At 37.9% G+C, this 12,208-nt stretch overlaps 2 protein-coding genes across 2 annotated transcripts; both read right to left on the reverse strand.

The window, feature by feature from the left end:
* Positions 1–2,571: 2,571 nt before the first annotated feature.
* Positions 2,572–7,515, reverse strand: LOC117996458 (UDP-glycosyltransferase UGT5-like). The gene is made up of 4 exons (XM_034984515.2): positions 6,545–7,515; positions 5,575–5,797; positions 3,473–3,689; positions 2,572–3,078 (listed from the first exon to the last, which is right to left on the reverse strand). The coding sequence occupies exons 1-4, from the start codon at positions 7,406–7,408 to the stop codon at positions 2,778–2,780; spliced, it is 1,605 nt and encodes a 534-aa protein (XP_034840406.1). The 5' UTR covers positions 7,409–7,515; the 3' UTR covers positions 2,572–2,777.
* Positions 7,516–8,959: 1,444 nt separating this feature from the next.
* On the reverse strand, positions 8,960–12,179 carry LOC117996388 (odorant receptor 4-like). The gene is made up of 6 exons (XM_069509460.1): positions 11,555–12,179; positions 11,230–11,516; positions 11,052–11,151; positions 10,864–10,971; positions 10,292–10,447; positions 8,960–9,361 (listed from the first exon to the last, which is right to left on the reverse strand). The coding sequence occupies exons 1-6, from the start codon at positions 11,990–11,992 to the stop codon at positions 9,308–9,310; spliced, it is 1,143 nt and encodes a 380-aa protein (XP_069365561.1). The 5' UTR covers positions 11,993–12,179; the 3' UTR covers positions 8,960–9,307.
* Between the last annotated feature and the right edge of the window lie 29 nt (positions 12,180–12,208).

Raw genomic sequence — 12,208 nt, forward strand, 5'->3', positions numbered from 1 at the left:
CTATTGCCGCTATAACAAAAAATAATAAATTTTAACATGACATGCCAATAATAACGGGCATAAACCCGGAAGATATGACGTATCGTATCGTATAGTAAAGGTCACTGTGACAAGTGTGATAATGGGCATCATTGTCTGGATGTCGCTCACCGGGTGAACTTGCGAGGTCGGATGGAATGCTGTTGTAGCACGTACCTACGCAGGAGTATGAAGATTAACGAGCCTATGATACAACGGTAAGCTGTCACTTTGCACGCGAAAGGTTATCGGGATAGAGGAATATTTTTATGCTGTTAAATAAAGCAAGTAAGCGGGGTCTTGTCGTCACTCCAACTCCAAACAAATGTTTGATTCTTATTCGTATGGTATCGTATCGTAGGTACGTACCAACCAAACTTTTTTCCACCTAGACCAAACAAAACTAGATTTCCGTTGATATATTCAGTTTCAAAGTTACATGGTCTCAAGAATTTAGGTACAAATCTTTAATAGCATAGTTATTTTTACGGATATCTATCAAACCGCAGTCATGGATATTATACTTAAGTATTTGTTTCTAGGACGTGTCTATAAAATTATAACCAAACTACGTTTGTAATTTCTATGGAGCGAGTCGCAGACAGGCCGCTGATAATTAGGTACCATTTCTATTTAGAATTCTGTGGGGTTGGTTGTTGGCTTCTATCAATGGATAAGTACTACAACCTGAAAAACCACGTTCTGGATGTAAAGGTGTAAACTGTCGTAAGTCGTAACTATACACCTTCCGGCTTGATTCATATAGGTAGGTACCTAGATACATTATTGTCAGCATCATCATTTACCATCGGGTGCACAACTGCACACCACTTATCCAAATAGGTATCTACATCAAGGCTAAAAGAAATGACTAAGTACTACAGTAACAGGGTATAAACCCGGAACATGAGGCGTGTAGTAAAGGCCAACGTCATAATAGTGGCCATTACTTGTCTGGATATTGCGGTGCGAAGTATGGCATAGTCTTCTAGTGAGCCAAATAGAAAGAAGCCCAGAGTGTATCAATTTTTATCGTACTTACTTACTTAACCTAAATCTGCCTAAATTGTATGGAAATTTCAAACACGACCTACGCCAACAATAAGATACCTTATACTTTTGACCAAGATTTTTTACTTTTAGTAAATATTAATTATTATTGTAGCGTTTAAACTATCGTGAGTGATTTCCATTATAAAGTCCGCGCCGCGTTTGCGAGCCGACCCCGAATAAAAACCGGCCAAGTGCGAGTCAGGCTCGCGCAATGAGGGTTCCGTACTACAGTCGTATTTTTTCGACATTTTGCACGATAATTCAAAAACTATGATGCATAAAAATAAATAAAAATCTGTTTTAGAATGTACAGGTGAAGACCTTTCATATGATACCCCACTTGATATAGTCACCCTGTAGGTTTCTTGACAGACAGACAGACAGACAGACAGACAGACAGACAGACAGATAGACAGACAGACAGACAGACAGACAGACGGACGGACGGACGGACGGACGGACGGGTTGAAACTAGTCGGGCTAACCTAACGTCGACTAAATACATGAGTAAAGCCAGATTCTGATTAGGTTTTTTAAAATCCCGTGGGAACTCTTTGATTTTCCGGGATCAAAAGTAGCCTATGTCCTTCCCCGGAATGTAAGCTATCTCTGTACCCATCGAAATCGGTTGAATTGTTAGGCCGTGAAAAGCTATCAGACAGACAGACAGGCACACTTTCGCATTTATAATATGGACCCCGGATGGGTTCGAAACTAGTCGGGCTAGCTCGACTAAATACATGAGTAAAGCCGGATTCTTCTCTATTTGTAATCAATTAGGTATTGTAGTTCTTATTAGTCGTTATTTTTCTAATGTTCCAAGAATATGTTTGAAATCAATATAATATAGGTACCTACCTACTTAATGATAAAGTTTTCCATAAATCCTTGATCCCATAGTTATTGAGAAATCATTGACGTTTCAATAATAATCTCAATAATAATATTATGATTCCCAGAAAGTAACATTGTAGAGCAAGATAACTTATAGTTAAAAGAATTTGTTTGTAGAAAATATGGATATTCTCAATCTAAGTATTTAATCGTAAACATTAAGATAGGTAGGTAAGTATTAAATATTTATTAACGTATCTACCTTAACCTATCAGAAACACTTAATTTTGTCTTCCATCCCCAATCCCCATCCTTGCCTATGCGTCATTCAGCAGCGTCATCCAGTATAAATAATCCATACTTCCCACACGAAAAACTGTACTTACTTAATCTTATGTTTTCAAAAACCTACGAACGCCGAGCATCATATTCTAGTCTAGTAATTAATATTTGTAGTTCAGATTGATTAGATCAGTAGATCATAAGATCAAGTTCAACAAACGTAACGGACTGCACTGGGTGACCTTCATAATGTAGAATTACTAGTCGTCTCGTTTTCTTAGGACATGTCCTGATAGCACCTGACTTGCAAAAAACGAAAATAGAAGTATAAAATATAGGTATGTATAATAAAAAATATACGTGTGCGTAGTAAATAAAATACAATTTCTTATCTAAGTAGCTATATTTTTTATAATTTATGTACAAGTAGGTAAATACGCTCTACCTACTAGAAAAAGAGCAAGAGATCTTTTTAGCTTACGCAAAATGTTATAATATATTCTGTGCTGCTGCGGACAACGGTCGCCGTTGCCGGGCGACTAGTCATTAGTCGACCGTGCATAATATATATAGACTCTTAGGTACAGGACCTAGGCACGTTTTTTCTTATCGTTACTATAAGACATATTTTGAACTGAGATAAACTTTAAAATTTCATGAACTACCATATAAATGAGGTAAATTAAAGTTACGACTGCTAACAAAATTCCTAATAGTACACTATAGACATCTATTAGCGACCTGTCGAACCACGTTTTCTTTGTAAAAGGCAACGCAGCAGGTACAGTGCCGTGTCGCGCTACGTACTCGGTCCAATAGATGGCGCTATCCATCACAGGTTGAGGTCGATCGTGCCAAAGTTTTGATACACGTCTCGCATTTTCCTGCATCCTATAAAGAAAATGATTGAATGAAATACCCTCAGGAAATACCCATTTTGTAGGGTTGCTACAACATTAATGTTTTCAGATTTAAAATAAAAAAATTGCGTTTAATTTATTGTTACCAGAACGTCTTTCAACAGTATTTTTATTTTTCCTTTTTTTCATAATTTCTCGATAACTTTAGCTTTGACTACATACAGATCCTGTAATACGTTCAAAAGGGTGGACACCCCAATTTTGAGTGAAACAAGTACGCCATAGGTCGAAATGGTAATCGGGGTAGGGACGCCCCGCGCCGCGCACACCCGTACAGCCCCCGCACTAACCCGGGTCCCCCTGCCTCATACCCCGATTGCCATCTCGACCTGTCGCGTATCTACTATAATTAGCATAATACTAACTTTGGTGAAGTTAGCTGTCGTATAGCTCCAGATAATGTATCGGCAGTGATGTCGTGGAAGTTCATCGTCGTGCCAAGCCCACTTTCTCTGACGGCCGCTGAGTTGGAGAACTGATCTCCGAAGAAAGGTATTGTCAATAGAGGCTTGCCGCAATGGGCCGCCTCGGAGAGGCTCAGCATACCACCCTGCGATACGAATGCGAGGACGTTGGGATGACCTGTAACACATTAGTACATTAGGTAATCTACAAACACATTAGGTACACTCCCTTCTTGTGACGTCTAGCCCCCAAAGGGGGAGAGTGGGCATAAAGGACAAGGAGGAGACATAAAATAATTATTTGTAGGGAGTCAAGAAGGCGCCTCGGGAAAACGCCAAGAGCAAGTTACTGAATTGGCGCCCTCCCGCGATTCGGCCCATATAACCGAGAAGTTGGTAAGGCCATGGGAGGTGGAGGGTTGTTCTTCCTTACTCTCTTCTTGTGCAGTCGGTCAAGGAACATTGCACCCTGCAAACGACTCGTGCAGTTCATAATGTGCGACCTACTGAAATGGGCATTCCTATACCTAGCGCAATACCGAGCATACCGGGTATTAAAATTGACACTTTTTGTCAAATGGTCTTCTTATTGACATGTTATTGACACTATATTGACAGATGTCTCTTCACCAACACTTAGTTCAGTACACTGATGGCGTAATCAAGCTGCTTCAATAATAGGTCGGTAATCGCAGGTCGAGCGTGTAGAGGTCAGTGAATAGACCGCATTACACTTACATCAGCACCAAAGAGTTGAACAACTACAGTGTAATGATCGCAATCGCCTCTGATTTGCTTGTAGGTATTCTCTTACTACTTATTAGTTAAAATACACTGCTGCAGCATGAAAACCATAAATTCAATCAGCCAACACAATTGCGATTTGCGATGTATGCCTACCTAAAGCTATGGTCGTAGCCACATCTTTCATGCTAATCCCGCAGGTCACAGGTAAGATTGCATAAAGCGTGAAAGCGTCGTCGATAAAAACCGAAAAACCTATAATTGCCACAGTAGTTGGTAATTGGTCCTATATTCCACGCCAATTAAATAGTCGTTCTTGAAGTTAACCGCAAGACGCGTTCGCAATAGCAGTTTTAGGCATCAGTGGGGCGTGCGACGCGAGGGAGCGGAGCACCCCGCGTTCGCCATCTGCATTAGTGTGAGTTATACATATGTACACGGTACACGAGTGCGTGGAACAATAGCGCGAGCTTGCACTCGCATCGTAGGTCAGACGCAACTATTTAACTGCCGGGAACTATAGTAGGAAGTATAAGTTATAACGGTTCTTTTAAACGAGAGCTGTAGCCGGACGGAGACGAAATTAGATAATATTCATCTTAACCTCAACCTTGTCAGCTGGAGCGTGAAGTGACACCCAGGTGATGGTCGTACAAGGCCCAGCTAAGTGGCTAACCGAGCTAGATTCCGTTTCATACACTAGGTACTTCCGTAACTTTAATATTTATCTCCTTTGTATTAATTTTTCTATTATTTCGTCGAGCTATGTCTTTTAGAGATCAAAGCTCAATATAAGTTGGTACCTAGTACCTACGTCTCTCATAATTTTACTTCCCTACAACTCTAACCTAAAATACTTACTACCTATACTTACCTGTTATTATTATTATTGGTTTTGTAAAACCTTGATGAACCTTTTGGCTCATCCACTTAACCAATTTCAACATTTCAACGTGGTACAGATAGCTTTGCAGCCTAAAGATAGGTACTTTTTATCCCGGAAATCAAAGAATTCTCCACGGGACTTTTAACAAACCAAAATCCACGGAATAATATGATGAAGATTAATAAAATATTTGGGCTACTCCTACAACGTGTTTGCTAGCAAACATTTGTTTGGCCATTTAGGAAGTAAGTAACCTATTTTCATTACGCATTTTAAACTCCAGCTCTTTCAGAGGTATTTACAGAATAATTTAGTTTTTTTATTCAGATACCACAAGTTAGCACTTGACTGCAATCTCACCTGGTAGTAAGTGATGATGCAGTCCAAGATGGTAGCGGGCTAACATGATTAGATGATTAGATGAAATACTCACACAAAATATCCAGTTGAGGAAACCAGGCGTTGGCCAACACATTGTCATTGCCAGCAGTAAGGGTACTGTTCTCCATTTTCCAGAGAACCTTCTGCGGTATCTTGTTAAATGCAACAAGAAATTGCTGCAACTTGTTGCTGGACATTGAGCTCGCCTTCAGATTAGTTCCGAAGCTCACGTATATCACTCCATGTTTCGCACTGGCTATAAACTTTTCTATGTTCTGTGAATTAAAGTAATTGAAACAGTAACTATGCATCGCCAACTCTATAGAAAACAAAGGTTTGCTGGAGAATTTTATGAAAGCCAAAAAAAAGAATGAACCGTTTTTACATTTCTACAAGAATTCTTCATTTCGTACCATGTCGGCTAAAAAAATTGTGTAGAAATAGGTAAACCTAACAATAAATGTTGTGCGCAGACTAGAAAAATAAAGAGTTTTCCATTTAGGAAATAGTAATATTATATTTAATTTTAATCTATAAAATAAATATTATAAAATAATATATAAAATTAAAAGGTGATTGACTGACTGACTGCCTGCCTGACTGATCTATCAAAACAAAGCTCAAACTACTGGACGGATCGGGCTAAAATTTGGCATGCAGATAGTTATTATGACCCAGTATATCATGTATTATCTATGATTATGACGGAAGCATACGCTAAGAAAGGATTTTTGAAAATTAAAATAAGGGTTATAAATTTGTTTAGTCCACGCGGATGAAGTCGCGAGCATAAGCTAGTTAGTAAAACTGAAATGGAAAGAAGTGAAATAAAATACGTCGTGAATCGTGATCGATAAATATGTGAAATAGGACATAAAAATTCAGTAATGGGCAATAATGGTTAAAATGCTCCCCGCCGTGATGTAGATAATTATTGATGATGGGTGCACTTTGAACTTGCACAAATCGCAAAAGATTCCGGAATTATAGGTATAAAATACCAAGCATAATATGAAACTTACCTCTGGTACAGGCTTCGGTTTTTGGATATGGATACCGCCTATTTCATGGAGGCTCGGCGCTAGTAGACGAGCTCCTGTTACCGAGTGGTGCTGATAAACAAACATCATCTTCATTTTTTCCTTCGCAATCTTTTCTATATCGAAACTCTTATTTGGTGCATACTTGTTAAAAACCTTATAAATGTTTTGTTGAATTCTAAAACGTCCAAGTGTAGTCATATAGAGGTTGAAGAGATAGGACTGCACTTTTTTGAAAATACTTGGATTTGTACCGGCACCGGTAAAGTAAGAGGCATCTGAGCTGAAATCAAACGGTATCCCCAGCCTCGGATAAGCCCAGGGCAGCAAAGTGTGGGATGTTATACCAATGATGGGAGCGTCATACAACGTCGCAGCATACACTAGCCCACCATCACTCATAAACTGTTCCACAAATATCACGTCGAACTTCTCTCCTTTAGCCCGAAACTGCTTCATATTATCGTTCAGAAACAAATTTTCGCAATCTGCTTCCCCACGGTGAACTCCCACGACAAAATGATTTTGAAAATTTATCAATTCTTGTAAAAGAACGTCTTTGGTACGTTCAAATTCAATCATGGAAGGCATGACAGTTGTGAGTCCCGTTATTGATATATTTACAAACTTCAAGTTCGGCGGAGGATCGACGTCAGGGTAATTGTTAATTACGGTAACCGAGTGTCCTCTGATGGCTAGCTCACGAAACAGCGTTTGAAAGGCCGTGTAATGACTTTTCATTGGTAAAGAGATAATAGCGAGAATATTTAAGGCTACAACGTTTTGCGAAATGAAGGATATCACTATCACGAAAGCTAATAAAAGTAATGGGTTCTGCCCTGCCATATTGCAATCAGCAATGTAGGGTCAATGGTTGCACTGCTGCGTTGATTGCACTCGCGCAAGGTGACGGCCAATCTGTCGGCTGTCTTCCTTTAACTGAACATCAAATGACAAATGGCAAGTAATTCAATTTGACCCGTTCATGTTGACTGGTAATTCCTATTTACACAAGTGTCGAACAATAAAGGCAAAAATAGACCACTAATAGGTAAACTAAATTATCTAACGTTTTACTTACTTATATAGGTGTATCCCATTAGTCATACAATAATTAAGGTTCCATCTAAACATGATGCTTCAAATTCTTAATCATTATAAGGTAGTTAACCTAAATGAACAAAACCAGCCAAGTGCGTGGCGGGCCACGCGCATTGTAGGGTTCCGTAGTCACAATCCTCGAAAAACAAATGTAACTCCTACTTAGCCATGATAGTTTTCCTTTAAAATTGATTATATATACTACTGCTGTGAATTTTTCCACGTTCCTATATACTACCATTTGGCTGATAGAGGGGGGGGGGGGGGGCAATATTTCTAGCACTAATAGTCTGATATTAACCGAGGATGGACGGACGGACGGACATTTTTTTTACTCGGATACAAGTGAGCCCTTGACTGCATTCTCACCTGGTGGTAAGTGATGATGCAGTCTAAGAGATAGCGGGCTAACCTGGAAGGGGTATGGCAGTTTTTATTAAACCCATACCCCTTTGGTTTCTACACGGCATCGTACCGGAACGCTAAATCGCTTGGCGGTACGGCTTTGCTGGTAGGGTGGTAACTAGCCACGGCCGAAGCCTCCCACCAGACCAGACCAGAAATTTAGAAATTATAAAATTCCAAACCCCTGTCAGGAATCGAACCCGGAACCTCCCACTATTAAGACCACAGCGCTCACCACTGCGCCAGGGAGGTCGTCAATGGCGAAACTATAAGGGTTCTTTGTTCACTACGGAACCCTAAAAATCAAAAGTAACTAATCTAATCTAATATATAAAATTCAAAGTCTGACTGACTGACTTATATATCAACGTACAGCCTAAACCGTTGGTCCTACAGACATGAAAGAAGAGTGTATTCTTTGTAAGGAGTAGGTATCTACTAAGAAAGGATTTGTCGAAATTTTACCCCTAAGTGGTTTAAATAAGGGTTTGATAAGTCTGCTTGGGCAGACGTGTTCTGGAGTGGAGACTGCGAAAGTACCAGCAAGCGTTATTGACTCATTGATTATTATAGGTACTAATATAATTAAATGAACTTTGTAACACCAAAGTGTCTCTTAATTAGTAACCTTTCTCCTTTAACTAGGAGGAACTAAGGAATAAATTCTGATAGAGTAGGTATAAAAGTTTTTGAAGGATATAATTATCTTGAAAATAACTTGGGTAGGTATTATTGGTTACATAGATAAACATTCCCACAGGTTGACAACTTGAATAAGGAATAGGGATAAATAAAACGCAATAATAATTGAATTGAGATATTCTTTATTGAAAGCAACCATAAATAGTGTACGTAATAAAATTCTTAGGAATTTATTTTTTTGTTGGGCTTTCATCCCGACAGTTTTCGGATATAAGTTGGTAAACAATTTTTCGTAACCAGCTACGAAATAAAATTAATAAGTAGGTACTTCGGCTTTTCGTAACAGGTTATTAATCAAGAATATTTTATTCGGATTCGTAACGAAATAAGATTATAATTACGTTGTCTCGTCCCTGGTTAGGTACTAAACAATAAGTATTTATTTTTATAGTGGTTGATAACGCAACATACTAATTATTAGAAAGAACTAAACTGTACCAGAAGATGATAACGTTGTTAAAGTTCGCTTTGCGTTTAAAAGATAGTAATATTCCTAGTTCCAAAGAGCTACCTTATTAGTTTCTTTAAAACCATAATCTAGTCCACCATATCAATCAAGACAGCAAATAAGGAATATGCATTGTAGAGCGCCTGAAAAAAAAATATCTTCGGATAAATGCGCCCACGCTTTTATTATACGACTAGCTGATAGCTGATGCCCGCGACTTTGTACGCGTGGATTTACGTTTTTAAAATCCCGTGGGAACTCTTTGATTTTCCGGGATAAAAAGTAGGTACCTTTCCAGGTCTTAAACTATACCCATGCAAAAGATCACGTCGATCTGTTGCTACGTTGCGACGTGATTGAAGGACAAACCAACAAACAAACAGACTTTCACATTTATAATAGGGGTAGTGATATGAACTCAGTAATTACTTATATACTTATACTTAACTAGCTCCGCGACTTCGTTCGCGTGAACTACAAAAATTTCAAACTCCAGTAGGGCGATTGTCTAAAACCTGCATCAATCATTATTACAATCTCAATTGTTCTAATTGGCTGAATTTGTGCGATTCTTGTTGCAGCAATGAGCAACAATGCATTGTGGCCAATAGTGAGCGAGCATTAACCAATCAGAGATGATTGCGATCGTGACATTGTAGCTGTCAAACAACCGCGGTAGGGCTTAGGCACTGTTTCACCCCTTTAGGGATTGAATTTCAAAAATACTTTCTTAGCGGATGTCTATGTCATAATACTAGCTATCTGCATGCCAAATTTCAGCCCAATTCGTTTACTAGTTTGAGCTGTGCGTTGATTAATCGCCAGTCAGTCAGTCAGTCAGCTTTTCCTTTTATATATTGGTATAGATACTCCCATTTTCTGACAAAAAAATCATGAAATCTAGTTCACTCCAGCGACAACCACTGGCGTAACTATATAGTTAGAGGCCTGTGGTAAATTCATCGGATAGGCCCTCCCTCAATGTAAAGAAAGTCAATCAACGTTGTCAACATCTTACTAATAAATACTAAATTTTGTAAAAAGAAAATGTTAATGTATGAATCCCTTCTAACCTGACTGTAAGTTTCAATGCACATGAGGGCCATTCCACCAGCACTCAAAGATAGCGGCTTTTGCGCTACATTGATGACAATTAGAAGATCCTTCTGCATATCGATCGGCCAGGATGTCCAACCAGATTCGTATGCTGCCTGAGCTATTCCTGTACTCTATAAAATTTCACTTTTATAAATCAGCTTAGAAGCTGTTTCATCTAGATTTTTTGATAACACTTACACATGGCGTTTTTGCGCTCATATAACTATACATACTCAAAGATTGCTATAACTAGGTATAAATATTGGTAATTTTACTTAGCTACAAAATATTCGTATAATACGGTTAGCTTGAAAGCAAAGCACCATTAAATAAGCTAAGCATCAATGAACAACAAACAATAATTTGGGCTAATTAAACGAAATACCAGAATATACTAGACAAGTTCTATATTATGTTACATACTCCTTTAGCTGAAACGCGTGTTCGCATGAAAAAGTGATTTGCAAATTTTTTGCAGAAAGCACTTACAAAGAACTGCTTCAATAACGTAAAGGGCTAATGCTAAATTATTATGAATTGAACATACTTGAGTAATTAACTCATTTCCCAAATAACAGTAAATATATGCGTTGATCAAAGCCAGTCCGAGGTATCCCAAAAATGTAGCCAAAAGAGTTTTTTCTTCTAAGCCAACCTAGAAATTATTATGATAAAAATAAATATCGGTGCAACTATAATAATTAAATTATGTATAATTTGTTTTGTCATACTTACAACTGCAACCATCAATGCGTTCAAGCATAATTCTATTGTAACTGCCAGATTTTGAATCAGAAAGTACTCCTTGAATATGTTGGTTAACGTGCTACAAAATCTAGTGTGGAAAACGTTAATTAAAACTTTATCATTTTTATTTATACTTACCAAATCGAATATGAGTGTCAATTCTCACCTCATGATTCGGACATGCTTTTTAATAATATTTTTGAATTCATCTCTAACCTCCGCATCTCTTTCTTCTGAATAATCTAAATATTTTAATCTTTGTTGCAATTCTATCAACTGATCACAAAAATACATGATAATGCCACACACGATTCCTTGTATAGCAAAAGCTCTATACAAAACCGGAACAACAAAGCAAAAGGCCAGTAGTTGAGCTGCTAGCAACAAATTCATTCTAGACTTCATTGGGTCAAACGGCATCCATGCTTCTACAGTCATTTCTCGCTTATACTGCCTCAATATATGACTCAATAACAATAACTGCTTATATGACTCAATAAACTAAATGCAAATACTACGAGAGTTGAAAAAACAGTTATTACAACTACGTGTATAGCCATCAAGCTCTTTCGTTCGTCAACAATTTTGTCTCCAGAAAGCTTTATTTCACTTATAAGATTGTTAAGCTGCTTCTTTTTTACAGTAAATAGTATTATTTTCGCTACGAAATTGTAGGACACCAAAGCTTTATCTAAATTCGTCATCAACATTGTAATGTCGTCTTTTTGTTCATAAGTGCCGATCCCAGTGATTATTATAAACGTTATGGATAAAATAAAAAGAGAAACTTCATAAACTTTATAAAGACGCAATTTGGCTGGAGACCAATCATCATTTGGCCATAAACCCACATAAGTAAGATATTTTATGTTGAAATCAAATAGATCACTTTCTAATATTTGCGAACGAATCGTCCTTGCTAAAGCCATTTTGCAAGTGAAAGGTCTAGCGATCAATTATTATATCTGCATAAAAGTTGATAATTTGATTTGTTTCTTGAACTTCGATATAACTGACCACTAAATGTGTAGCATTAAGGGCTCGACATTAGTTTTAGCTTAATCTTCTTTAATAGGTTGGTAGGTACAGTAATTTCAAAATCAAAATCAACTGCAATAAATTCATCGTTTTTCAAGATATGTTAA

The sequence above is a fragment of the Maniola hyperantus genome, chromosome 3 (assembly GCF_902806685.2).
Source record: "Maniola hyperantus chromosome 3, iAphHyp1.2, whole genome shotgun sequence".
Taxonomy (NCBI): domain Eukaryota; kingdom Metazoa; phylum Arthropoda; class Insecta; order Lepidoptera; family Nymphalidae; genus Maniola; species Maniola hyperantus.